The sequence below is a fragment of the Orcinus orca genome, chromosome 3, assembly GCF_937001465.1.
Source record: "Orcinus orca chromosome 3, mOrcOrc1.1, whole genome shotgun sequence".
Taxonomy (NCBI): Eukaryota; Metazoa; Chordata; class Mammalia; order Artiodactyla; family Delphinidae; genus Orcinus; species Orcinus orca.
Window position 1 is genome coordinate 159,306,437 of NC_064561.1, and position 26,840 is coordinate 159,333,276.

Consider the following 26,840-nt stretch of genomic DNA (forward strand, 5'->3'; position numbering starts at 1 on the left):
CATCGCTCTTATTGATGCACCAATCACCGCGCACAAGGCTCTGCGACGAGCCCAAGAGTTTTCCCTCTTGTGGTCCGGCTTTCGCAGGTTCGCTTTTTAATTCTCTCGGTTTCCTGTTCCGGAGGCGTTGGCGACGCTAAGGTCTTGGCAGCTGCAATTTGAGTCTGGCTTTACTCTAACGGCGACCTCGCGGCCTGAGAGCCTTTTGCAGGTAAAAGGGGCAGCTTGCGGGTGTTGGAAGAGGGAGTGTTTCCAAGTGTCCTGATTTCAACGGGGCTGGAGTCTGGGGCTGGGGCGAGGGGCGCCTGGGAATTAGGATCGGGCAGCCCCTCTTCAGATCTGCAGCGAAGGGCGAAAAAGCGACTTTAGGCCCGGATCCTGCGAATAAATAGAAGTGAAAAATGAGATCTTTCTTTCATTGTGGAGTGCGTGCGGTGGTCCAGCCCTGGGGTCGCCCGGATCTCGGAGGGGAGTGAGACCGTAAGCTTACCTCGTGGGTTGCACGATCTGGCGGGAGATGTGAACAGGGAGACACGTAATTTCGGATCAGCCAGCCGAAGATGACCGGCCTGGGGATTCAGCTGGGAGAAAGAGAGTGTTAATAGAAATGTAGGCACACGTTGCAACGTTTTCTACATAGACTGATGTTCCTGGACGTGTTAACTGTGCAAAACAGCTCCCTCAGTTTCCCTGCTTCCAAACAGCAACTTAGGAGTAGGCACTCGCAGAAAATAATTACTTTTCCAGTTGCAGTGAGTTCCTTGACTTTTGACTTTTGTCGCACCCTAACACAGCCTGACTATGCCTTTAATAGGTCAGTTTCATAATCAGTGTTTTCAGATATTCTGTCTCTAGAAACATACATGAGGATCTAATGGTGAGTCTTCAACAGCAGTCTGAACACACAGTACAGGAGTGTTGGTGATCCTGACTGTTGCCCAACTCTAGGTTCAGTACATTCCTTTGTGTTCCCCAGGACCCTATGCATACCTCTTGTGTTTATTTTATTTTATTTTATTTTATTTTATTTTTACCTCTTGTGTTTATAGCATTATATTATTTTTTAAAAATTGTATTTGTATGTGGATTCTGGGCTTCACGAGTCCTGTGGGCTCTGTGTCTTACTCATCTTTGAGTGCTTAGGACCTGTGACAGTGCCCCACATGTATAGGCCCCTTAAATGTTGCATGAATCAGTGAAAAGACCTGCTTTTTGTCTGGTTTTGGTAATGCCAATCTGTTGTGGATATATGCAGTAGGGAAATGTACAGTAGCAACACAGAAATGTATATCACTGGTGAGACAGTAAACATTTATTGATCACCTACTGTGTGCAGGACGCTCTACCAGGGGCTGTGAAGGATACAGAAATGTTTGTGAATCAACCCGTTTCATCAAGGAGCTCATAATCTAGTGGAGGAGTTAGACATGTGCACACGTGACTGTAATATGAGGCAGTCTCTGGTAAGTGCTATAAAAGAATTAAGTACAGACTAAGAGCAACGGACGTGTAGAGGGAAGGGGATTACTTCCTGAAGGGAACCAGGAAAGGCAGCACAGAAGAGTTGGCATTTGGCCTGGTTGGTGGGTAGAAGAAATTCAACGGGCAAATTCATAGGGTAGGGGATTTTAGAAGGGCAGGAGCAAAGAACAAGCGGGGTGATAGTACTTTGTATGTTAGGCAGCTGGGAAAATCTGGGGTGATAGGCACTTCATGGGGAGGTTAATGGCGAATTAGCCTGGAAGAAGTTGGGACGAGATTGCAGAGGGCCTTAAATGCCAAACGTGTGGTTTGAACTCGATTCTGTGGGCCCTGAGTAGCCTGTGGTGGCAAGATGGGCTGTCTAGGTCCTAGGTCTATCAAGAGGGCCTTGAACTGAATAATAATCATTAATCAGATATCATTTGGTATCTACTTTTTTTTTTTTTAATTTATTTATTTTATTTATTTATTTTTGGCTACACTGGGTCTTTGTTGCTGTGCCCGGGCTTTCTCTAGTTGCGGCAGGCGGGGGCTACTCTTCGTTGCGGTGCGCGGGCTTCTCATTGCGGTGGCTTCTGTTGTTGCAGAGCTCGGGCTCTAGGCATGCGGGCTTCAGTAGTTGTGGCACGTGGGCTCAGTAGTTGTGGCTCGCGGGCTCTAGAGCACAGGCTCAGTAGTTGTGGTGCACGGGTTTAGTTGCTCCACGGCATGTGGGATCTTCTTGGACCAGGGCTTGAACCCGTGTCCCCTGCATTGGCAGGCGGATTCTTAACCACTGCGCCACCAGGGAAGCCCTGGTATCTACTTTTTATTAAGCACAGTGATTGATACAGCTAAATAATCTGAAACTATTTTCATGAGCCATTTGAAAATCTACCTTAAGCCTATTGGTAAAGCTTTTAGTTAGAAGGAAGATGCTTCTACATTAAAGCTTTTTGCAGTTAATATTTATTTGGGTTTTTTAAACATTTTGCTGAAGCCTAAGTATTTGGAAAGCCGTTCCTGTTTGTAACATTCTTCAGTGGAAAGAGCTGAGAATGAGAATCAAGGGAAATTGTTGTGTTGACAAGATTATAGTTAAGTTTGAATTTGAATGCTGGTCTCTTTGTGAAGTAAACTGGAGTATGGAGTGGGAGAACAGAAATGATTTTTTTCTCTCAGTCTTTTAGCAAATTGGAGATAGAGTATGCCTAAGTTTCCAGTCTTTTAAGCTACTGATTATTTTGAGTCAGCAAGACAAGTATTAAGGATATCTAAAAAGTTAGCTGTAAACTTTAATTCAGTTCAGCGTGCTCTTAATTTTGTTAGTATGCGAACTGCATTGGAAGATGCAAAATCAGTGTTAAGATAATTGTAGAAATGTTTTCTAGCATTAGCAGTTTGGCAATCACTTTTATGTCTGTTTATTCTTTCTGCCTTCTAGAGCTTATATTCTCTGTGGAAGATGTGACATACCCAGATAATACGTCACCATGCAAGGCAGTACCTGGTGAGTGGTATGACAGTAATGGCAGCCGTTTTGGGAGAACAGGGAGAAGCAAACACTGGCACTGGGCCATTGAGGGTGGGAAGGGTTTAGATATGTGAGGAGAGGAGGAGTGTGTTCATGTGGGCCATGTACACTGCCTGCCCTGATGGCCCTGGCAGTTCTGAAGTGCCGGCAGACGTTAAAGGTGGGATGAGGTAATGAGTTGGTGACCTGTAATCATTGTACGACCTGCCAAGAAGCAGCACAGAGTGTGTAAGAGCAGGGGACCTAACAAAACCCTTGGGGTGGTGACAGTGGCTGTAGAAAGGCCTGCAAGGGTGTTATTGTATTAGCCAGGCAGGAGACGATGGTGTGAAATGGATGCACTCAAGAAGTATTTATGAAGCAGAAATGATAGGCATTTGAAAATAAATTTTTAACTAGAGGGGATAAGGGAGAAGTTGTCAGGTAACCCCTGGTATATGACTTGAGGACCAGTAAATGGTCTCATCTATTGAGACAGGAAACACTAAAAAAGGAGCAGGTGGTGGTGTCTTGAAGGGGAAGATCATGAATTCCTTTTAGGATGCATTAGGTTGAATTTGCGAGTCTGTGCTGAGTGGGGAGGAAAGTGTAGACAGGAAGATGGTGCAGATGTAGAGACGTGGGGTGTGTGGACGGGATGACATGGTGAGGTCATAGCACATGGTTGAGCAGCTTTATGGAGTGACAAGGAGCAGGGACTGACCATGGCAGTGGGTTGGGTGGCTGAGACTGGGGAAGAGGAGTTTATTGGCCATGAGGAGGTTCCGCTATTACAGAGAACTCAGTATTAGATGGGTGGGATATGGCAGTGGCCTAAGGGATGGTCAGGCGTTTGTAAAACCCTTGTATATATAGTGAGTTTTTCTTTTATCTTTTTCTTTCCTCCAACAAAGTCATAGAATGTCATTCCACCCAGGACGAGGGTGTCCCCGAGGGCGAGGAGGACATGGATCCAGACCCTCAGCACCAGCCTTCAGGCCCCAAAATCTGAGACTGCTTCACCCTCAGCAGCCTCCTGTGCAATACCAATACGAACCTCCGAGCGCCCCTTCCACCACGTTCTCCAACGCCCCAGCTCCCAATTTCCTGCCTCCACGACCAGACTTCGTGCCCTTCCCTCCACCCATGCCTCCATCAGCACAAGGCCCCCTTCCCCCCTGCCCGATCCGGCCCCCCTTCCCCAGCCACCAGATGAGGCCCCCCTTTCCCGTGCCTCCCTGTTTTCCTCCCATGCCGCCTCCGATGCCCTGTCCCAATAACCCCCCAGTCCCTGGAGCACCTCCTGGACAGGGCACTTTCCCCTTCATGATGCCCCCTCCATCCATGCCCCACCCCCCACCTCCTCCCGTAGTGCCTCAGCAGGTCAATTACCAGTACCCTCCGGGATACTCGCACCACAGTTTCCCACCTCCCAATTTTAATAGCTTCCAGAACAACCTCAGTTCCTTCTCACCCAGTGCTAATAATAGCAGTAGCCCTCATTTTAGGCACCTCCCTCCATACCCACTCCCAAAGGCTCCCAGTGAGAGGAGGTCCCCAGAAAGGCTCAAGCACTATGATGATCACAGACGCCGGGATCACAGTCACGGGAGGGGCGAGAGGCATCGTTCCCTGGATCGGCGGGAGCGAGGCCGAAGTCCTGACAGGAGAAGGCAGGACAGCCGCTACAGATCCGATTATGACCGGGGGAGGACACCGTCCCGCCACAGGAGCTATGAGCGGAGCAGGTAAAGCACATGTGTGTTTTTTAATGAAGTGCAGAGGCCCTGGCACAGGCCATTTTTGTTGATCAACAACCAAACCGAAAAGGTCCAGCTGTGCATTTCGGTTTATAAAAGGAAAAGCGTCCCAAAATTATCAACATAGATTCATTTCAATGAATGTAAGATTCATTTCAATGAATGTAAGCCAGTTACTCTGCATAATACAGTTGACATTTTAATGATGATCAATAAAAGATCTTGTAGTTGTTTGTGTGGATGTTGTATTTAATTATGTTCAGTGTGATCACCATATCAGGTTACAGCACTTGAGTTCTTTTGGAATTGTTGATCTGCGTATGTTATCAGTCAGGAATCGAAGTAGTTAACAAGCAGAACTTGCTTTCTGATGTTTAGGATAAGTGGAAGTTTATCATATATTGTTGCTTTCTTGCTCTGTTCCTTTATAAAATGAAATAATACACATTATCAAAGTTACAGTTTTCAAAATGGCTTTTAATTTGGTTTTGTTGCATTGAAACATATTCATACTAAAGAAAGTTGCATTTAAAACGTACTATTCCATTCCAGATTACATTTCTTTTTTTTTCTTCCCAAAAGACCAAATATCTATATATACAAGAGAATAAGGTTTCCAACAGACACTCATAGATGAGCATCTAGAAGTGCTCTGAAGTTATATGCAAATTCTTTGTGTATGTATGTTTTTCTATAAGTTAATCAGTTGCTTACAGCAGATTCTTAAGAGATGGTATGAGTCTATTACACCAAAAATCTAACAACCATTGGTTTAGATGGAAAAATAAAAATGCACAGATATCGATTGTACTAATATTTATTCGTACCTTCAGTGAACTCTTTATATTGATGAAGATTTGAGGTTTTCCGGTTGTCAAGCTGGTAACAGTGCTGCTCTTTGTGTCTGCTGTGGTGTGTTTACCTTCACTGTCTTGTGGAACTTCTGTGCTGAAAAGTTTGAGGTCCCCAGAGTGGTCACTCCGTTACTTGGGTTTGTGGAGAGCTGGTCTTGGCCTCTGTGGAATCAGTGTGCTTCTCAGTTCCCATGTTGTTCTCATGGCTGGGGGCTTGATTCTGACTGAACATTTTGCCAGTAAACGGTAGCAGTCATTCTCAGTCCCGAAGAGAGTGACCAGTGCTCGGAAGGTTTGGAAGGAAAATGCTCTATTGCTTCTCCCTGATACCCAGTGGAAGGTGGAAGGAACATGTTTCCTTCAGAGGTGACTGATTCTGGTGGGCCAAAGCTGACAGAGTTGGTAGACTTTTAAAAGTCTTTTCAGCACGACTTACTTACTGTTCCCGGTCAGTTTTGTTCTTAATTCTGTGATGGACTAGTTGGCAGAGGCCTGTGATGGTTTATTTTACAGTTTTATGGTGAAAATCTAAATCAGAAAGAATTTGTTAATAGTTTTCTTCAGACAAAGTGATTATTAATAAACCTGTCTCTGGGGAAACATTTTGCTGCAAACTTCAGCATTCTAGGTGGCATTTTTTTTTTCCGTTTTGGGGGTGCTGTAGTTTTTAGGGCTCTGCTGTAAAATCCTGGATTCTTCTATCCAGGCTTAAGCTTGGAGTTAATGTGTTTGTTTGAAGAAACACAGATGTCCTGTAAACTGAGGATGTCTATCAGTAAGTGAAATCAAGTGCCAAAAGAATTACCCTTAATCTCCATTATTCTAAAAGGCAACCCCTTTACCATGAAGGACCTTAGGCAGTTAGCTCATCTTTCTAAATGGCCTTTATTTACTTTGGAGTTGTTTTATAATGTTGTATTTGGGATATTTGCCCAGGAGCTGCCTTAGTGTCACAGCCACATTAAAATCAGCTCCTTTTGGGGTCTTAGTAGCGTGTCAGTCATCTGTCTTATATGGAATGCTTCTGTGAAACAAACATGGGGCACCTGAAGTCCTAGTATAACTTCTAGAAGTATATTGGAGAAAACCAAAAGTTCACAAATTTGTGCATTAGGTTGTGTTAAGTTTATGCAAATTCTTTAGTCTGTCCTCTGGCTACTTCTCCCCTTGCTTCTTGGGGTAAGTGAATCTGTCCTTTTTCAAATTTCATTTTCCCTCTTTTTCTCCTGCTCCGAAATCTGGTTGAATAATAATTACAAGATCCTTTTAGGGCAAACCATTTCTAGAGGAAGTTTGTGAAGAAGTAGATGTATGCATTTGCTATCGTGAAAGATCAGGGTTCCTCCGGGGAGTGGGAAAAGAAGCAGCGGCAGATGCAACCAGTAAGGTGCAGTGCAGCGGCTTCCCACAAATGAGTAGTGTTATAGCACAGTAATCTGCATAGCTGTCCTGTTGAGTACAACGTGTAGTCATCAGAGAGCTAGTGTTATGTATCTAATACTATGCTTCCAAACAGGGAAAAGTTTTTGGAAAAATAACCCAAGCATTGTTTTTCTTGCTTTAAATGGCTTTATCATATAGTGTTACTGTGACTTATGTCCATACTGGTCTTTTCAGTTCATAGCCACTCAGAGGTAGTAATCATCATCAGAAATGCCACTCTTGAATGCAAAATTCTATCCCCTAGATGTTAAAAAAACAAACAAAAAATTAGGAATATCCTTTAAGTTGAGGAGTTTTTTTGTTTGTTTTGTTTTGGTTTTTTTTGATGTGGACCATTTTTAGAGTCTTTATTGAATTTGTTACAATATTGCTTCTGTTTTATGTTTTGGCCTTTCGGCCCCAAGGCATGTGGGACCCCAGCTCCCCAACCAGGGATCGAACCCGTGCCCCCCACATTGAAAGGCGAAGTCCCAACCACCAGGAAGTCCCTAAATACAGTTTTTATTTGGAAGTATAGGCAATTATTTTTTTCAGCAGCCATGCCATCACAAATGACATTATATCTTTGTCATGTGGTACCGCTCACTAGCTGGGATTTACTGCCTAAAAGTAAACTGTAAATTTAGAAGTGTATCAGGTAAAGAATGTATAATTCCAAGCACTGGCTCCTTTACTTTGCACAGTTGGTGTGTACCTGAGGCTTAAGTATATGTTAAAAGTATTATTCAAAGGAGTCTTTCTTGAGGAGGGGTGATTTTTAGGTGAAAAAACAATTTTTGTTTTAATATCTAAGATCTCTATCAGTTTTGTAAATTTTGATTTCAGTGAATTTACATTTCTTCTGTTTGGCTGTAGGTTGGGGGATTTTTTTTTTTTTGGCCATGCCACATGGCAAGCATATAGGATCTTAGTTCCCAGACTAGGGATCGAACCAGTGCCCCCTGCAGTGGAAGCACGGAGTCTTAACCACTGAACTGCCAGGGAAGCCTGGTGCAGGGAGAGGGAGATGTTTTTGAGTTCAGACATTTTTGTAGTCTTCTTGTAGTCTTCTTGCTGGACTCAGACTAATATAGCATTTTTTTCCCCCATTCTAAGACCTAGTAGTTATTTCCCTTAGATTTATTTCTGATATAGACACACTGGAGTTCCGATTTTTGTTTCAGATCTCATTGTACTTACTAAATAGACTCAAGTTATTACTATTATTATTACTAAATTCTGGTGTCACATTGGAAGGTTCAAAATCCTACATTCTAGTTTTACACTGAGTAAACTCAGTGTCTCCATTTAGAGTTTTTCTTTCAGATGAAGACAGCATTTAAAGGGAAAGTGACTTAGAGTCTCATGACAATTAGTGATGGCTAGAACTATACCTCAGGCCTATAACTTATAAGAGTTTAGAACTCTTTCATTATAGACCCTTGTCCTAATCTTTACTGTAAAAGCTTTAACTGGCATATATTTGATGGATGAAATTAAGAGTGTTCTAGAAATCAATAGACAGTTGAATCCTTTGAAGTTTTCCTCTTAGGTTAAATAATCAAGGTTGGCTGGTTAGAAGGTCTCAAGAGAAGATTATGATAAAATTCCCTTTGTTGCTCAGTATTAAGTATGACTTCTTTTTTTTTTTTAAAGAAAACAGCAAGAAATGTCCAAGTTAGTTAACTTCTGTAACGTGAAACACTCCTTTATCCTCTAATAAATGAAGGATGAATAAAAATTCCCATAGTGAATAGTGCCTGCAGAATTCTTAGGTGAGGTGAGGTTCATTTATTCAGAAGGTGAATTCAGTGAAAAGAGATGGTGTTTTGAGTCTTTCTGTTGAAAACAGCTCTGTGTATTAATTCCTTTAAGAGAGCGGGAACGGGAGAGACACAGGCACCGGGACAGCCGAAGATCACCGTCTCTGGAAAGGTCCTACAAAAAAGAGTATAAGAGATCTGGAAGGTAAGCAAGGAGTTGACACTGGTAGAAGTCATAGGATTATCTCCTGGAATTCAAATTTTGTGCTTGTGCAAAGTATCAGCCAGGTCTTAAGAATAGCCTGAGAGTCTGTCCAAAGAGCCCTGTGAAAAGTTAAAGTAGCCAATTACTTAAAAACCTTTACTTTCAAGATGTATTGAGAATGAACAAGGAAAATCTTGATACATTTCCGAAAGTTAGAAATTATATGGGCCACTTTCTGACCTCAGTTGCTATAAAACTAAACATTAATAATTCAAGGTTTTTTAAGAAAAACCTTGAAAATTCATAATTATGCTCTTAAATTTACTTGTTTCAAAAAAAAAGAGCAAAACTGCAGTCACACCTTATTTGGAAAAATGACATTGAGATTGCTGCAAATCAAAACTTGCAGGATGTAACCATTTCTATATCGATAAGTAAAATTCATGTCTTATGTAATGGTAATTAAGAACAGTACTCTAGGATCTGACAGATTTGGGGTCAATTATTAGTTTTCCCAACTTTGTTATTGAGCAGAGTAATCTAACTTTTTTTAAGCCTCAGTGGCTTTGTCTAAAATAAGGACAGTTATACTTGCCTTATTGAGTGGTGAGGGGTCGTTGAGATAATACACGTAAAACACTTAGAACTGGGCCCAGTAGTGCCAAATAAATGGTAACTATATATCTAATTATTATCTGATCACTTGACTCTAGAAATTGGTAGAGTATAAGAAAAAGGGATTTAAAGATAAAAGAAATTAATGAAATAGAAAATAGAACTGAAGTACTATAATAATATTTGTAAATAAATGCAAGATTTCTTTGAAAGGCCGTACAATTTAAAAAGTGGCAAATCAAGAAAAGAAATACATACATTCCATTAAGTATAAGAAATTATACTTTAAACCTCCTTCATTCCTGTATTATTACAGGAATGAAGGAGGTTTAAAAATTATTGTATGTTGGTATAAGTACAGATATTTTATTTGAGAGATTTAAAAACTTGGATGTGATGGGTTGTTTTCTATGAAAACAAAAATTGCAAACCTTACACAAGAAGCAGAAAATTTTAATAGGCTGATAACCATGGAAAAAAGTTGAAGAAGGTGAATTTGTGCCACTTTCAAAAAAGTTTTAAACTATTTTAGAACACTGATGAAGATGGAAGGAAAGCTCAGCACGTGCTGTGATACCAGGAGAATCCAAATGGCAAAACCTAATCAATGAAAAGAAACCACAAAACAATCTCATGTGAATAGGGATATGAAAATACTGATTAGTATGTTAGCAAGTTTTCAGTTGTGTGTTAAAATAATTGAGAGATTATTCCAAGATTGCATGGGAAGATAGGTTAATATTAGGAGATTTGTAACTGTAATCCTTTGTGTCAGAATCTGTAGGGTTATCTCAGTACCTGCCTATTAGATATTTAAAATAAAGTTACATCCATTTATGAGTAGAAACTGGTAAACCTCGAGTATAAGCAGACTTCTTTAACATGATGAGAACATTATCTCGTGACGAACATGATTGATACCATCTCAGAAGAGCCAAATTCAATGTTGAAACCTTATAGACCTTCCCATACACATTAAAAGGGGTCCTGTAAATCATTGAGGACCCACATTAAATAAAGACAAGGGGGCCCAATTGCCTACCACTGTCACCTGATGCATAGCTAAATCAACAAGCAAACGAAAAACATTGCATCCTTGTGTGTCCCAGGTATTGTACTGGTGCGGTGATATAGTCATTAACAAGAGTCCCCACTTTTCAGGAATAAGAAAGTTAAGTACTGTGAGAAGTGCTTTTGGTAGAGCAATTAATTACATGTTGCTCTGGGGACACAGCAGTCGATAACTCAGTTTAGGGTAGTCACAGAGAAATTGACATTTTACTGATACCTAGAGTATGAGTAGGAATGCATGAGGGAAGGGGGATGGTAGGGGAAGAGAGAGAGAGCAGGTGTGAAGGTTGCAGTATGGAGAATTGGTCTCAGAGGATCAAGCCTCGAGGTAGGGAAATGAGTTTAGAAGGCTTTTGTTAGTAATCCACAGAAGAAATGATTGTGCCTAGACCGGCACAGTGACAGTGGCGATGGGGAAAGGTAGAGGTAATTGAGAGATCGATGAGGGAGGCAGGAGGACTTGATAACTGATCGTGAGGAAGAGGCGGCAGCAGTCATCATCGAGGTCTGGTGTTCCCCTTTGAGGGCTGGGAACACTCAGAAACAGGTAAAGAAAGAGTTCAGTTCGGGGCAAGTGGGATTTGAGAATCTGTGAGACAACCAGATGGAATTGTGTGGTAGTTATTTGGACACAGAGGTGCAAGGTTCAGAAAAGAGATCCTAGCTAGAAATACTAAATGCCATGGATTAGACGAGGTCAGCTGGGAAGAGTTTGTTCAGTGAGAAAAAGGGCCTGAGGAGGAGGAGAAGAAGGAGGGGATGAGGATGGGAAACAAGTCAAGATACTGTGTTGGTGGAAATCATTGAGGACCCGTCTGAGGTTGATGGTTTTTAATGTGCTGTGCTAGAAATCTCTTCAGTCTGCTGGTTTCTTCCCCATGCCCAGTAGCTTGTGGAGAAGGCAGAGACTTGGATTCTGTGAGTCTAACTAATGCAGTAGATGAGAAAATAAAAATTACAGATGTAAATCCTGTAAAGGAGGGAGAGTTATCATAGTTGTAATATAGCATCTTGTTAAAAAACAATTTCGAGTTTGGATTTTGAAATTTGAAATTCCTGAGACACCTACCTAAAAAAGATGTTTTGTTCCTGTTTTGAAATGTCCCTCTCAAAGTGTTAAAAAGAAAAAAAAAGAAAGAAAGAAAGAACGAAAAGAATACTAACTGTTGTTCACAATAGACAACCCTGACCATCCATTATTCAAGATACCTGCCTAAGGGGATGGGGTGACAATGTCTTCTGCCTGTGTTTCTTGATGATAATAATAAACATTTGATGGGATTTTTAGTACATGTCAAAATGTCTGTGTCAAACAACCATATTAGCATTTAACTACCACTTATTAGCTGTGTGATAGTGGGCGAGTGATATAATTTCTAATTGTTTCCTCTCTAGGGGATGTTTATATCTGCCTCAGGATTCTTGTAAGGACTAAGTGTGTCAGGGTGCTTACAAGAGTGTCAGGCTCTTAGGAAGCAGCACAAATGAATAAACAAACAAACAAACAAAACCACACCACTGGGAGCCAAGATTTGCCATTATTAGCTAATGATATTATCAGGAAATATTATCAGGAAACTTCAAGAGAATTAGCTAAGAAACATGAGAATTAACTCACTGAAGTTGACAGTTATAAAATAAACATACTATAATTAATAGCCTTCCTAAATACTAGTAACACCTACTTGGAAAATATAACAGGGAAAAAAATGTAGATTGACTACAGAAAATTTAAATTAATAAAAATTAAATATCTTATTAAACTTAAAAAATATATAGATCAATGGGAAGAAAACTTCCCATTGTAAGTGTAGTAGATGACAAAGAAGCTGATGTAAATGAATGGAGGGCATGCCATATTCCTGTAGTGGAAGTGGAAGACAGGGTTATAAAACACCAGTTTTCTTCCAAAAGCAGCTGTAGTTTTTAGCGGCATTGGTGGTATAGTGGTGAGTATAGCTGCCTTCCAAAAAATCTATTTTAATGTAAGTTTGGTTGAAGTACCAGTTTTAGTAATCTAAAATTCTTCTTTGGAATAGAAGTGAGTATAATGAAGAAAAATAATAATGCACAATTTGGTATGGATATAGATAGATGAATGAAACAAATATTGAACAACTTTCAAGTATATATAAAATTTTACATCTATCATGGAGCTGTTTTTTCAAATCAGAGGAGAAACTGACGTGGGAACAATTAGCAAGCCATATGAAAAAAAATTGAATTCAGGTTTCTACCTTAGGTCTTGGACAGATACAGTAAAAAAATTTAATGTTAAAAGTAACTGAAGAAAATATAAAATATTTATTTAACCTTGGGATGGGAAAGGATTATAAGCGTAACACTAAGGCTGGAAACAGAAACAAAAAAATCTCTAGATTTGGCCATATAAAAATTGTATGTAGCCATAAGCAGAATTATAAGGAAAACAAAAAACTGACAAAGGTTACATTACATATGACAGCAGACAGGTGATTAGTTTAATAAAAAACTCTTTCAATAAACAAAAAAGACTATAATCCTAATTTTAAAAATATTGGCATGGCATATTGACTCAGATGTTCAGAAAAGAAGTGAATATGAAACGTGTCATTTCAGTAGTGACGAATTAAATGAGATACTCTTCATAAGAATGGAAAAGATTAAAAACAATCATGTTGACAAGATGTGTAGAAATGGGAAATCACATATGGTTTTGATGGTAATCTAAACTGGTACTGCCTATCTGTAGAGAAGCCTTAAAAAAAGTACACACTCTGTGTGTGAAATAATCTGACAAATCTGCAGAGAACCCAAGTGTGTTTACAGTAGCATTGTTTACAGTGGCAAAAAAAAAATAGTAACAACCTAAGTGACCGATCAGATTTGTCAAATTATGGTATATACATATAAAAGAATAATATGAACTTATTAAAAATGGTTCAGATATAGATGTATTGAAGTAGAATGACGTTCCTGATTTACTGCTGAGTTGCGGAGAGCAGGCTATAGAGTTTCTTTTTTGTTAAAACTTGTATGTTTACATATCTGTATCTTTTAATACATTTGTGAAATATAGTGGTTATCTCTGAGTGGTGTTACAGGTGATTTTTGTCTTGTTTTTGTTAATGCTTTATTATTTTTCTACAGTGAACATATATACATTTTACTTCACAGTACATTTTTTTTCTGGTAACAAACCTAGTGATGTACATGTAATATTTGGAAGTTTTCTCAATAAGTAATATATATAACCCTTCTAATCACTCACCCTTTTCCCCCTGATGTATACACACTCACACTTACCCTGTCATAAAATCAGGAGTGAATGGTAGAGTTGATGGAAAAAGTTAATTTGTGACTTTGACCCAGGTGTAAACTTTCTTGGATAATAGTGGCTCTTATTATCAGGTTGCCAGCGCAACACTAATAAAGCAGTTACTCTCCTTGGCTGGATTCTCAAGGCCTTTATGGTTTCACCTGAATTTCTTGGGCTTAATTTAAAACCTATCCTATAAGTTTTTCCCTCCAAGCACATCCATAGGCTGGGCCTTTGCAAATTTCATGCCCCAGAGATTCAAGGAGATAGAATTGCTTTTTTCCTTTTTAATTGAGTTAGTATTTGTGGGGATTCGAATTAGGCAAAGTGGTGGTTCATTAAGCAGTAATACCCAAGTGTGCACTTCCAGAGAGATGCTTAGGGATAGTGTAACTGGTTCACTCTTGGATTATGGTCCTCAGGCTAAATTTATGGCCAAGTTGAGACCATGTTTTGTGAAGATATTTTTCTTTTTTCTTGGCAAAGCAGGATGTAGAGGATTCAAAACTAGTATGCTCAATGCCGAGATTGTCTATATATGTGGAGATTTCCAAATATTTCCCAGATATCTTTCTCTTCCAGGAGTTATGGTTTGCCGGGTGCTTCTGAACCTGCTGGATGCACACCAGAATTATCTGGGGAGATTATTAAAAATACAGATTCTTGGGCCCCACCCCCGGAGACTGTGAATCAGTAAGTAGATCTGGGGTAGGGCCTGGGAATTTGTATTTTTAAACAAATAACTTCAGGTGATTCTGATGTCACCAGACTGGTGTCAGGGGGTCACTGGTGAATATGGTGGTTTGCCATGACGTTTTTCTTTTAGGTAAAAAATGAACTAAAGAGGTGAAATAGAACAGTTTTACAATGGATGAACATTTTTAATAATTAGCCTCCTTCGTCCCCTTTTGAAGTCGCTCCCCAAGTAGGGAGAAGAAGAGAGCTCGTTGGGAGGAAGAAAAAGACAGATGGAGTGACAACCAGAGCTCCGGCAAAGAGAAGAATGGTAGCTCAGTCAAGGAAAGAGAGCCGGAGGAGTCGCTGCCCGACAGAAACGAGGAGGACGACGACGAGCTCCTTAAGCCTGTGTGGATCCGATGCACCCACTCAGAAAGCTACTACTCCAGTGACCCCATGGATCAGGTGGTAGGTCTGAAGTAGGAGAGAAGCTGTGGACCAGAGCTGCTCAGCCTCAGTACTATGGGCATCTTGGGCCAGATCATTCCTTGTGGCGGGGCCCGCCCTGTGCATTGTCAGATGTTGAGCAGCATCTCTGGGCTCTACGCACTGGAGGCCAGTAGCACCCTCTGCTCGTTGTGATAACCAAAGCTGTCCTCTGATATTGCCACATGTCCCCTGGGGGTGACAGAATACCCCTCCCCGCCCCCTCCGGTTGAGAACCACTGCTGTAGACCAAAGCTGCTTTACAAACGCAAGAGTGCAGCAGGTTAATGAAAGGATCTCTGCATTCTGCACTTTTTATGACACTGCTAGTCTTAATACTGGTGGTTTTGTAAGCCCTCACTCATAGCTGCTTTATGCCTTTTGTGATCTATAGCCTTGTGTGTGTGTGTGTGTGTGTTTTCCCCTCAAAATGAGAAGCAAGGGAGAATTGAGTTTGTCTCTTACAAGTCTATCCTTGACCAAAGGTAGCCATAGCAAGTTTCCCGAGCACATTGCTGGTTTTGTGGAGTGGCAGGTGTCATTGCCTTTGGTGGGCTCTCGAGAGACTCAGCACACGTGCTGTGGGAGATGGGGCTCCTGGGGCTCGGCAGCCGCACCTCATTGAAGTGGGGACCCCACGACCTCCATATGCTCACTTCTTTTCTTTCTTCCATCTCCATTTTATTTTCTGTCACTCTCCTTTCTTTTTTCTCTTTCTCTCTCCCAATAGGTGTCATGCCTCTATCCCATTAATTTAGGTGTATTTGCCATGCGATGGATGTACAGTAATGTTCATTGATTAAATGAATGAGTGAAGGAATGGATATCTACAGATTTAGGACAGAAGAGCTTGGAGATGTTAGGTTTAGTGAGTGGGGTAGATAAGAGAGCATAGCAGTTGTCTGGAATTTTGTAAACATAGCTTTGACTTGGACTGGGCCCTTATCTATGGGGAACTAGAGAGGAGACTCCCTTGCCTTTGAAAAAAGGGTCTGAGAAATCTTTCCTGGTGGCATGATATTTTACTTGGTAAAGTAAAGCAGGGTTTTAAGTCATAGTTCACGTGATACAGGGAGGGAGAAGCTCACATACCGAGCACTGTTTGGTGTCGAAACTTTACTCCATGAATCTCAGATTATCTCATTTAATCCTTAAAACATCCCTGGAAAGAAGGCATCTATTACTTCAGAATGTTGCTGTAAATAAGAATACTTGACTAATCGTGACTTAAACTTGCTGGGTTTATTTTTCTCAACAAGCTGTCTGGAGGGAGGTGGTGGCCAGTGTGCATTTAGTGGATCAGCGATGGCAGGGTCCTAGGTTGGCATTGCTGTCTTCTGGAGGGTCCACCACGGTTGCAGGATGCCTGCAGCAGCTCTAGGCATCACGTCTTTACACACCTCTGTCCAGACACAGATGCAGAGGGCAGTGTTGGGTGGAGCCTCGGGTGCCTGAGGATCTTTTCTTCCATCACTTTGCCCAGAACTGCGTCGTGTGTTCTCCCCACGGATTCGTTTTCCATCTCTTCTGTAACTAATTTCCACAGACTTCACGGCTTAAAACAATACACATTTATTACCTCACAGTTCTGTAGGTCAGAAGTCAAACTTGGGTCTCACTGGCTAAATTGAGGTACCAGCAGGGTTTCATTCCTTTCTGGAGGGAGCCTGTTTTCTTGCCCATTCAGGTTGTTGGCAGAGTTCAGTTCCTTGTGGCTGTAGGATGGAGGTCCTTGTTTCCTTGCTGGCTGGCAGGTAAGGGCTGTTTCCAGCTTCTAGAGGCCATGTGCATTCCTTGGCCCGTGGACCCCTTCTTCATCTTCAAAGCCAGCAGCCAGCGGGTCGAGTCCCTCTTGCGCTTTGAATATCTCCTGCCTCTTTTTCCATTGCATCTCTGAATCCTGTTGGGAGAGGTTCTCTGCTTTTAAAGGCTCATATTAGGTTGGGCCCACCCACATTATCCCATCTCAAATTCTGTAGCCTTAATCACATCTGCAAAGTCCTTTCTGCCATGTAAGGTAATGTGTTCATTTTCCAGGGATTAGGACAGAGGCATTTTAGGGGTAGGGGGACTGTGGCTCAGCCTGCCTTCTGAGATCATGAGTTTTCTGCCCCAAATCTGAAGGGAATCATGGTTCTCTAAGCAAGGAGGAATGGCAGAATGGCTGCCATGGGTATTATTATTATTGAAATAACAAAGTTGAAGGCACTGAGGTTCAGCATTTAAACAGGCAGAGTTCTATTTTTCCCCCTCACCTTTTTGTGGGCGTATTAAAACTCCAGTGTAGAAGGAAGGCAGATAAACCAGAAGCCCAATATTGGCCTTTGTGTTTGTGCAGCGTTGGGGCAGAGAGAGACAGTAAGAATGTCAGAGCTATCCCAGCATCGCCAGTGTCAGTAATGAGCCGGGGCTGAGGAAGAGCAGTTACCCCCTTTTGGGGTAACTGCACATTTTATGATTTAATATTCATTTTATGTCTGAAAGGTACATTTTGAAAATTACTAAGTCAGAGAGTATGGACATTTAAAGTGATTTTCAACCTGGGAGGAGAGTGGGGAAAAGTGGAACACTTCCTCTAGGAATGCATTGCAGAACCTTGTGTTTGTGGAGTGTGTGCGTGTGTCCCTGTGTTTATGGGGTGCATGTGTTTGTGGCGGTCATTAGATTAATGTGGGATATAGACTATCAGTGACTTTCAGTAGGGGAGGAATATATGTTCCCTAGCAGGGTGTCAGGTGTCATGAATTCTCAGGGGTTTATGATTTTTTTTATTGTTGTTATATCAAAAGAGCATAGATAAACTTTTCTAATGTTTCTGAATGTTGGCAATGTGCATTTTCCTGAGGACTTTGTCGACCATAAATGTGTGTGTGTGATTCAGAGCATCATTGCCAGCACTGGGCATTTTGCTTTTAAATGTTTATTAAATCGAGGGTTGAAAAATGACACCTTGCTAGTACAAATCTTTGGTCACTGGTGAGCTCTTATTGTCTCTTTGGTATGACTATTATTAATACAGTTCCTAATATTGATCCTTTATTTTTCAAAGGGAGATTCTACGGTAGTTGGAACGAGTAGGCTCCGTGACTTATATGACAAATTTGAGGAAGAGTTGGGGAGCAGGCAAGAGAAGGCCAAAGCTGCTAGACCCCCATGGGAGCCTCCCAAGACGAAGCTAGATGAAGATTTAGGTGAGTCACAAGGCACTAGACCGAGATCCTGTGCTCTTTTATTATTGCTTAATCCTGAACTTTTGGGATGTGTCCTTGAGAGTCCCAGATTGAAATTTCCTCTTGCCCGTTTGGTTCTCCTAATTACAGTCAGCAAATACATAGCAGCGAAACTTTCTTCTTTCTGATCTTATTTTTCCTTGGTTACATTCAGCAGAATACATAAGAGATCTCATTTGCAAGGTGTGCTGACAGTTGTGTCTCCTGTAGAATCGTCTTTTGTCTTAATCAGAAAGGACCCTTGTCCAGCCTTCCATCAAAAGCAGGAGCCTGTTCCCGTGCCTCGGGCCTCTGATTGGCAGGCATTCCCTGTGGCCCTCCCCACTGCCAGGGTGCTTCTGGTTTGATGAGAAACTCCAGCTATAGCCCAGCTCTGTTTGAAGGTTTCTCTCTCTTCACAAAGTTTTCATAACTTTCTTATATGGTGATGTCTTGTCTGTTCGCAGACAAGACATTCAGCATGCCTTTTCCTGCGTGTTCTCTGGCTCTCATCTGTCTACTTTCATTATGTCTCCCTCGCTGAGAGGCAGTGTCCATGGTGGGGAAGAGCACTGACTGCACCAGCTGACCTGGGTTTGAATCCTTGCTCCACTACTTGAAAAGTGCGATCTCGGGCAAGTGATTTAATCTTTCTGTGCCTTACTTTTCTCATCTGTAAAAGAGGGATGACAGCCTCCATCTCACACAGTACACTCGAAAATACAACCATGTACGGGTTCCTTATTACTATGCTGTACTACGTTAATCTCTTGTAGCATTAGTCAAAGTTTTAGGTCTTTTTTTTTTTTTAAGTGTGGTAAAATACTTACAACATGTACATAAGACACATAAGATGTACCGTTTAACCATTTTTGAATGTACGGCTCAGTAGTGTTAAGTACATTCACATTGTTGTGCAAACAACCTCCAGAACTCTTTTCATCTTGCTAAACTGACACTCTATCCACATTAAGGAACAACTCCCCAGTCCTCCCTCCCCCAGCCCCTGGCAACCACCATTCTACTTTCTGTCTCTATGAATTTGACTACTCTAGGTACCTCATATAAGTAGAATCACACCATATTTGTCTTTTTGTGGCAGGCTTGTTTCATTAGCATAATTCTTGGTCTGTTTTTATCCAGTCATTTCCAAGGACTAAAATCTTCTGTTGCTACCATCGAGAGAAAAACATTTACAATCTTCAGTCTGACGTTCAGAGCCTGGCATTCATGACATTTGAGCCCCTCACTTCCAGGTTTTTTTCCGTGAGGCCTTTGCTCCAGCCAGATTCCACCCATGCTCTTGCCTCTGTGCTTTTGCCTGCAGCGCCCCATCTGTGTTCCTTTCCGCCTCATCAGCCTAACCCCACCCCTGCTCCATGCCTTGGTCCCATGTACCCCTTCTAGGAAATCCTCAGTGACCTTTCCGAACCAGTGTGGATTCACCGCACCTTTCTGAATGTGAAACTTTGTACTGCTACAGTGGTTTGCATTTTCTCTGGCGTTGTTCATCAAGTCTTTCTTTGTAAAAATATTTGATTCTTTGCTTCCCCCACTAGACTGTGACTTAGGATTATGGACTCTATTATTTTTCATGGGGTTGCTTAGCAGAGTTCTAGTATGGAGTAGGCACTCGAATATTTGCTGGGAGATAAACAGCTCTCCTTATATTTAGAGGTTTGGGTCATTAGAAAGTAAGTCTCCGGGTAGAACCAGCTTGCAGATTGCTTCAGCATCTCTCCATGTTTTCCCCTCACCACTATAGAGAGTTCCAGTGAATCCGAATGTGAGTCCGATGAGGACAGCACCTGTTCTAGCAGCTCAGACTCTGAAGTTTTCGACGTCATTGCAGAAATCAAACGCAAAAAGGCCCATCCTGACCGACTTCACGATGAACTTTGGTACAATGACCCAGGCCAGGTATGAAGGCTTTTATGTTCTTGCTTTGAAGGTTGCGGACGTACACATCACGTTTATGACTCTAGGCTCAGAAGATGCATGTTAGCTGGCACTGAAACTGAATTTTCCTCAGGGTTGAGTGTCATTCTTCACAGCGTATTTCTTTTCAGCTTCTGAGTTCAGCTCCAAAGCATAAGCACCAGAGCAAGTGTTCCTTGAATCATGTTTGATGATGTTGGTAAAATCCTGTGTTGGGGAGCAGGATGATGGTGCTGCCTCATTAAACTTTCAGTAAATGGAAGGAGATGAGTGGTGGGTTAGGGAGAGAGCACTTGTAGTTCTTTCTAAAAGCAGTTCATCTGGGGGCTTCCCTGGTGGCGCAGTGGTTGAGGGTCTGCCTGCCGATGCAGGGGACACGGGTTTGTGCCCCGGTCCGGGAGGATCCCACATGCCGCGGAGCGGCTGGGCCCGTGAACCATGGCTGCTGAGACTGTGCGTCCGGAGCCTGTGCTCCACAACGGGAGAGGCCACAACAGTGAGAGGCCCGTGTACTGCAAAAAAAAAAAAAAAAAAGCAGTTTATCTGTAAGTTATCTTGCAGCCATCCAGTAAACAGTGTCCCAAGTCCTGTAAGATTCCATATTTCCTAGTTGGTAGTAGTCACAATGTCTTATAACTTCTCTTTCTTGTTAATAAGCATGTTTGAGCTAATTACATCATGGCTGGACATAATTGTTTTTATTTTTGCTTACTATTTTATTATGAACTAATACATAATACAAAATATTAATAGTATCTATAAAAGATTTGTATTTTACAAATATACAGTACATACAAAAATAGTATCTTTAATGCATATGAAGTTATCAAGCATAATAAAACATATCTCTTTAAAAAGATAATTTAAAATTTATGTTTTATACATAAATTCATACCCTTGTCTATTATTTTGAATGCTCTTCTCCTGGTACTTATTAGATGACAGCTATCTAAATTTTTTTTCTTGATAAAATTAATATAGTTAGAATGCCTGACAGAAGGGTACTTTCTCTGAGAACTGCTCTCTGAGAATTGAGCAGAAATGTTTGCAAATGGTCAGTGCATTTTGAAATCTTACTTTGATATATTAATCATGTGTATGATCTCTTTAAACAGCTTTAGTGAGTTATAATTCACATACCATACAATTCACACAATTAAAATGTACATTTCAGTGTTTTTATGTATATTCACAGGAATATGCGCAATCATCATCACAATCTAATTTTAGAGCATTTTTGTGTCCCCTAAGAGAACTCCTGTGTCCATCAGTCACTCCCCTTACCGTGTGGTCATATCAAGAAACCTATTCCTTGGTTTCTGTGGGTTCTTATTCCTGTCAGAGATTTACCAGGGCCTTCTGTACAGTCTCAACATTGTGTTTACTCTGTGGCTTTGCGTCCTCTGTACAGTTGAGCCTTATAAAGGGCTGATCTGCACTGGGGCCCAGACCCTGGTAAAAGGCAGGAATGTATGATGTCTATCTCACTTCTCCTAAGTGAGCACTAAGTGATTTTTCCACATTTTTCATCACAACAGGTTGTGCCCAGCATTACGAATGTGTTGTGACTTTTGAGGGAATTCCATCACATCTCTGTTTGCCAGCTTTTACTTTGGATAATATCTTAATGTGATTTTTTGTTTGTTTGTTTTAGGTAGCCACGTTATTCCTCTGCTGTACCACCTGGAGCTTTAGATTTCCCAAAAGGATAAAGAAAGTTACAGATTTTTACTTTAAATTTCTTTTCAAAGTTTAATGAGATATTTTCATTGGGCACGAGTTACAAATCCCTGGAAATCGAAAGAAATATGTGTGTGTATATAGAATATATTTGTCCCATAATATGTGTCATATTTATAAATTATACATTTTAATTAATACAAAGAAAGTGAGAAATGGAACTCCACTTCCCCATACTCTAAACTGATGCTCTCGTGTCCTTTTTGATTCCATATTAACCATTTATATTGAATAAACTCATGAAATTGGCTTTTAAGGCCCTTTAAGATTTTGACCTCAATTCTGCGTTTTTGGTTTTCTCACTCACACATATGGTCCATTCCATTTAGATGGGTCTCAATCTCATGTCCCTGGAGCATAACATAGGATTTCTTCCTTCTCTCTTTTCTCTCATGCTGGTGCCTCATGTAGAATGGCCACCTTCTTTTCCCGTCCTGTTCAACCCTTCACATTTTGGTTTCTTGAAGCCTGGACATTTTTCCTTTTTCTTTAAAATTACGAAGCATTTCATATGTGTGTTATTTCTCCCATGTGGTATAAGTATTCCTAGTGCTTGCTTCAGCAGTGCATACACTAAAATTAGAATAAGTATTCCTTGACTATGTGGACCCTTAGCTATGTATCACCCTCCTTCTCCCCTTTCTACCCAAGAGGCATTCAGGATTATTCACTTATTGAATCATGTGGGTGGAATTCATGGCAGTAAAATGAATTCAGGTGAACAAACATATACAGGCTCACCTGATTAGTGTTGAAAGTTTTTCTGGTTCAGGTAGGCATTTTCTTCCCTCTGCTTCAGATACCTTTAGGTCTGTCTTTGAAAACATTTAATCTGCAGGTCACCTTCAGAGCATTCTTTGTGTTCCTTCAGAATATAAAATAGGCTTTTCTTTTGTGAAAGAGTCATTTTTCCTGAAATAAAAAATAGGGGGAACATACTGGAAAGTGATAGGAGAAGATGGGGGCAAACAGGGCTCTGACATTGTTATTTTCTGCTTGGCTGCACAAATAAGTCAGGAATCCAGCGTTGTCATACCATTTCCCTTTATCAGACAATAGAGACAGTTTGCAGCTTTATTGGTTTGGGACCATCCGTTTAATCTTCTAACCGTGACAGCCTCTTCAGAGCTTCGGTACTCATGACATTAAAACCCACACAGTTTCCGAGGCATCATCGTGCATGGAGTGGATTTTCCCCCAGTAAAAACGAATTACATTCTGTTTCTGACAGATGAATGATGGCCCACTCTGCAAATGCAGCGCAAAAGCGAGACGCACGGGAATCAGGCACAGCATTTATCCCGGAGAAGAGGTAACTGGTTCAGGTTATTATATTTGTCAGCGCTGAGAAGCCAGAAGTAGACAGATGCTGTTGCTATTCTTTTCCCCGTAAATGAAATAATACCATGGAAATAGTCTTCTCATATTCCCTAATAGTCTCTGTTACTGATAATTGGAGAAGAAACGTACTTGGGTTTTAGAGGTGGAGTGGGAATGTTATCAAGGGAACTTTGGAAGGTTCATTATTTAAAATAGGCAAAGTGAATTTGAGTTGCTTTTTTATTATTTTAAGTATCCTAAAACGGTACATATTGCAATCTTTTTTCATGTTTTTGTTATAAATGGGTGTGAATCTCCCTGGAGAAATGATCTTACTGAAGTGCTGTAAGGCACATGTCCTTTTTCCTTGGGGACGTGAGTGTACACCGTTGTGTTTGTTAGTCTTTGTCTGTTGTCCCCACTCAACTGGGAGTGGCACACGGACTTGTTTTACCTGTGTCACACCCCAGTCCCTCGGCTGTCAGGAGCGCGCCAAATGTGTCTGCCTGATGAGTTGAATACTTTTACATCATAGAGTTATATATACCTACTCCTGTTCAGTTATTTTCCTTCGTCTTTTCCCCATTATCTTTTATCTTTACAAACTATTCTCTTTAATCCCAGGATTGTCACTTTATGATTCAGCACATTATGTTTAAACATAGTTTATGTAAATCCTTCATTTCTATGTAAAACTTGTTTGAGGCCATAACACTAATCAGACTAAGGGCTAGGAGCCGATGGAGGATACTTTGAACCACTTGCCTCCCTTTGACCTCGTTTGTCTCTGGCAGTTGGCCAGTGTAGCGAGGGCCTGTGGGACAAGGTCTGCTCTCTGTGAGTGTCCATGCGTGTGCTTCAGGCTGGGGTCTCTGCAGGCAGGGCTGCAGTGGAGACATTTCACAGGAACCAGGCAAGAAGAGAGTGGGCTTGGGACTGAGCAGAGGCGGAAGTCCACCTGTGATGGGCCTTTAAAGCCGGGCTTGTCGGAATTATCTTGCATGGGGCTGGAGTGGCTGTCATACCTGCATCTCCCTCGTCCCGAGCAAGCTGCCCTAGGAAGGGCACGACTTTGGCGGAGGGAGGGGCTCTGTAGTGGAGGCTGACCTGGAAGGAGCCGACAGCGGCAGGCTGTGTGCTGACTGCTTTTCCCACAGCTGGGCAGCAGGCCCTTCCGTGAAGGGAGATTCAGGTGGGCAGTGGTGCTGGCTGAGGACTTCTGGGCAGGCAAACCCATCCTCAGAGTACATGTGGCCCTTTCACAATGGACGGGACCTATGTAGTCAGCATTCCACCAAGTGGTAGGTTGGTCTCCTCCAGGAATGGTGCCATATTGGGGGCCCAGCTTTGGTCATTGGAGGTGGCTGTCTGGACGTTCGGCAGTGGCGGTCAGCTTAGCCAGCTTAGCCTGGGGAAGTGAGGTCCATGCTGTGGGGCTCGTGTGAAGCCTCCGTCTCTGCTACTGTGGCCACTTCGTTCATGTGCCCACCCTGTCTACCCTAGGTGGCTAATGACCGAGGCTGGCCGGCATCATCTGGCCATGCCATTTTGTCAGCTAGATGGTTTATAACCTCTTCCACAGTGGGTGCTCTCCCGTGAACATCCACATGTGATGGAGAGATCATCGTTCTCTCCTGTTTGTCTACCTACAAGTCTCTCCCCCAAGACCTTCTTATCCCTGATCTTCCCATCTTTTTCCTTCTAGGCCTCTGACAGCTGGCATGGCCACTTGCTTCTGCCATGAGTCCATCTATATTCTAGCCTCAGGCTACTTCTCTTTCCACACAGAGTGGATGACCAGGTACACCACCTGAAACTCTGCCCACTGGGAAGATTCTCCCTCATCGCTGTCTCTCAGAGCCATCCCTGAATGAGCCTGCAGCACGGTCCGTTTTCGGCTTGCACCCCCTTTCTGACTGACCTGTTTGCAAACCAAGCTTGGGCTTTTCCTTATGCTTTCATCCTCCCGTCCTTAGTCATCAGCTGAGGGAGGGGAGCTGATGCAACGGTGGTGGGCTTGTTCGTGCCCTCTGCTCCTGCGTGTGCTTGGTTCTGGATGTACGCCCCCTCCACCTTACCATGGGTTGTTGCTGGTCCCACCCAAAGTTATGCCAGGGTGGGACTGGCAGAACCCAGCTTACGATGGGCAGTTCCAGCCACATGTTTGTTTGCTGTCCCTTGGCCATGCCTTCCAGATCTACCAGGGCCCAGCAGCACACCAGGAATTGCTTTTCAAAGGCATATAATTCTTCACTACAGATGGCATGGCTTGGCTCCAGAACCCCAGAGACCAGCATTGTGATTCTCCCAGTGTGGCCACAAACTCTTCTCGGCATCTTTTCCCACCAACAGTGTGGGATTTGCCGAATTGTATGGCCCCTGCAGCATGGCTGCTTGCACTGCGGTTTGGAACTGCTGAGGCCTTTCTCACTTGAGTCACGCTTACAGCTGGCAGCCTTTTGTGCCACTTTATAAATGGGCTGCAGTAGTATTCCTAGCTAAGGACTCCACTGCCTCCTGAGCCCAGGGAGGCCCACCTAGTGTGCTGCTTCCTTCTTCATTGTAGGAGGTGGACGAGGCAATAATTTTGTCTTTTACTTTGGATGGATGTCTTGGAAGTCCCCAGAATGCTCCCCTAAAATGGTGCGGCTGGGGTAGACCCTGAATCTGCGCAGGGTTTCTCTCTCACCCTTTGGAGCATATCCATTTTACTAGGGCTCTTAGTTTGCTCAACGTAATAATGTCAAAGATGCGGTGGAGCAATATAACATTCTACAGTATTCCAGAAGGTCAGGGGCACCTTGGACTGTATTATGACAGTGAGTGGGAGAGTGAACCCGGTGGCAAACCCATAAATGTTGTCTGTTCCACGTAAATGTGAACCAGTTCTGATCAGAACCGGTCCTCATCCTGATTGGGATAGAAAAGGATACATTCAGCAGATCAGTTGCCACGTACTTTGTACCTGAGGTCAGATTAATCTGCTATAACTACGCTACGACACCTGGCACAGCAGGTGCAATTAGAGCTACTTGGTTGAGCTTGTGGTGGTATATAGTCATCCGCCAGGATCCATTTGGTTTCTTTAGGGCCCAGACTGGTGAATTAAACAGAGATGTGATAGGGGCAGTCATCCGTGTGTCATTTGGATCCTTAAGGGTGGCACCAATCTCCACCATTCCCCCAGAGTCATACTGTATTTGAGGTCCGGGTTGGGTGGCTTCTGCTTGACCTTTCTCATCACGATGGCTCTTACTCCACAGATCAAGGACCCAGTGTGAGGTGGCGCCGTCTGCCAATTTTGTCAATTCCAGTGGTACACTTGGGAACCAGGGAAATGACCACTGGGTGGATCTGTGGACTCAGTGGACCTACTGTAAGCCAGACCTTGACCAAGATTTTGTTTACTACCTTGGCCTCATCTCCCCCACTCTGACAGGGATACCAGGATGATACGTCCAGTCTCTGAGTATCAATTGATTCTGATGCTGGGTCTAACACTCCTTG

The 26,840-nt window shown here is 42.3% G+C and overlaps 1 protein-coding gene across 7 annotated transcripts in view; it reads left to right on the plus strand.

The window, feature by feature from the left end:
- The first annotated feature begins 54 nt into the window (after positions 1-54).
- Positions 55-26,840, plus strand: part of DROSHA (drosha ribonuclease III) — a 128,814-nt gene continuing 102,028 nt past the window's right edge. For 5 of the 7 annotated variants that reach the window (XM_012531666.3, XM_033421323.2, XM_012531667.3 and 2 more), the window contains exons 1-10: positions 55-211; positions 1,337-1,463; positions 2,906-2,971; positions 3,889-4,722; positions 8,886-8,978; positions 14,545-14,655; positions 14,877-15,108; positions 18,176-18,317; positions 20,101-20,255; positions 23,245-23,325. In XM_012531666.3, coding sequence (XP_012387120.1) covers positions 2,955-2,971; positions 3,889-4,722; positions 8,886-8,978; positions 14,545-14,655; positions 14,877-15,108; positions 18,176-18,317; positions 20,101-20,255; positions 23,245-23,325 — 1,665 coding nt within the window. In that variant the 5' untranslated portion in view covers positions 55-211; positions 1,337-1,463; positions 2,906-2,954. The remainder of the gene's footprint in view (positions 212-1,336; positions 1,464-2,905; positions 2,972-3,888; positions 4,723-8,885; positions 8,979-14,544; positions 14,656-14,876; positions 15,109-18,175; positions 18,318-20,100; positions 20,256-23,244; positions 23,326-26,840) is intronic. The other 2 variants (XM_012531669.3, XM_012531670.3) reach the window with 1 other exon arrangement.